Raw genomic sequence first — 1,781 nt, forward strand, 5'->3', positions numbered from 1 at the left:
GGGCTGAGGATCTGCATGTAAGACGCGCTCTATTCCCGAAATGGTAGCTATCTCAGTAAGCAAGTCTTACACAAGCACGACACAGATCAACTGACTGGTGGACATGACGCTGTGGTATGTTGCCTGTTGTGTTTGAATGCATTCTTGTTGATATTGTGAAAGAAAAGTCGGCGAGAATGGTATCTTGACACGATTGGTAGGTAGGGCTGTTCGAGACATAGCAGCCCCTCCCTGCCATTTCGGGCACCTTTCGAGTTCAACGAACTCGATTAATTTTATCTTGTCTTAGGATCCGATATCCCACGTGACAAGATCTGGCATACCTCGTCTGCCCAGGTGATCCAATGGCTCGTTCGACCACTCAAGAAGAACGTCGTATCCAGCTTTGGTGGTCGCCAGCCTTCAACATAATAGAGGTTCGTGTACATGGCGGCAGGTTCAGTCCATTCCTTTGCCCAAGGCGGGCCTCGGCATCATCTTGTTGAGAACGCCCACCTTGGCGATTTCGTAGCGGCAGCAGTCGACATGGCCACATGGAGAATTGACCTCGGTGGAGTTCTTTCATGTTTCATCAAATACCCGCTTCGATGCAAGGAAGTGATTGAGCGCCTCGAGTACCAACGTGTTATCAACCCTGATCATAACGGCCTTGTTCTTTCTGAGACCGAGGCTGTTGTATTTCGAGAAATGTTGGGGTATTTCGAGTACGACTATCGTATGGCTCTGTTGGTCACTCTTGATTGCTATGGCATTGTTCGTCAAATGAAGGTGCGTCTCGCTGTGTATCTGAAGAATGGAACTACCGACTTCATTGGAATAAAAAAACCGTTACAGCTAGTTTAACCACTCCATCACAAGTGATGGCAAAGAGTAGAGGAATTAGCCACTCATTGCGAAATGAAGGATTACTGTGGTTGGTCCTTGGCCTTCTCAATCTCAACTCACACATTCCAAGATCTCCTATCCATTCACAGGTCCAATTTATAGCAGAGAGCCTCATATGTCAACGACATCATGAGTCAATTATGGAATTCAGGCATTAGATTCGATCACGAGGAGTCGTGGGAGTGCGATTTTAAGTCCCTTTGGGAGTTTGACAGTCTAAGTACGGATGAAGAGAACCAGCTTAGAAGCCATCTACTCCGATGCCTTATGTTCCATCTCACCATGGTACAACGCCAAAGTGGTTGCGGAGAGAGACTGCCCGAACATGGTTCTTCCTTCACAGTGGCTGTCACATCTACTGACTGTAATTTGGAGGTGCTAAAAAGCCAATCTTTAATTTCCTTGTTTGATGCTGTCTCTTTGTTGCAAGACGATCGGGGAGTTGCCTATGTCATTGCACATGACATTTACCTATCCTTGGATCGTAAACTCACCTGTAGGTTCTAGACATCTATTCCGGAAAGCCTTGTCGCAGAGTGGCCTTTTCAATGGTCAGGGGGCAAAGGTTTATTCCCAGCGTCGAACACTGGTATTCAGCGGACATAATAGCTGAGACAGGAACTACAAATGGACTGCTGAATAAACTCATGTATCAATGATAGAGTGCCAATCAAAGAATGTGCGCTTCTTTAATACTTGATTTATGGCTCAAGCATGTAAATATTTCTTTCCGGGTGAGAATTCTCACTCCTGGCTTATTGGCATCTCCTTCCACAAATCAGCCTGGCTTAACGTCCAAGTTCGAAGACTCAGTCGCGTACCTAGCTATCCCCCTTGCCAAACCCTTGACGTTGTGCATGACTGGTTTTCCGTCCTGTCGCCATAGGTAATCATAA

The 1,781-nt window shown here is 46.4% G+C and overlaps 1 protein-coding gene across 1 annotated transcript; it reads left to right on the forward strand.

Moving 5' to 3' along the window:
- Positions 1–162: 162 nt before the first annotated feature.
- EDB82DRAFT_358865 (uncharacterized protein) lies at positions 163–929 on the forward strand. Its single transcript, XM_065607560.1, has 2 exons — positions 163–196; positions 290–929. The coding sequence occupies exon 2, from the start codon at positions 427–429 to the stop codon at positions 841–843; it is 417 nt and encodes a 138-aa protein (XP_065463025.1). The 5' UTR covers positions 163–196; positions 290–426; the 3' UTR covers positions 844–929.
- The last annotated feature ends 852 nt before the right edge of the window (positions 930–1,781 follow it).

This window comes from Fusarium venenatum, assembly GCF_020744135.1.
Source record: "Fusarium venenatum strain MPI-CAGE-CH-0201 chromosome Unknown EDB82scaffold_9, whole genome shotgun sequence".
In the NCBI taxonomy this organism is placed as follows: domain Eukaryota; kingdom Fungi; phylum Ascomycota; class Sordariomycetes; order Hypocreales; family Nectriaceae; genus Fusarium; species Fusarium venenatum.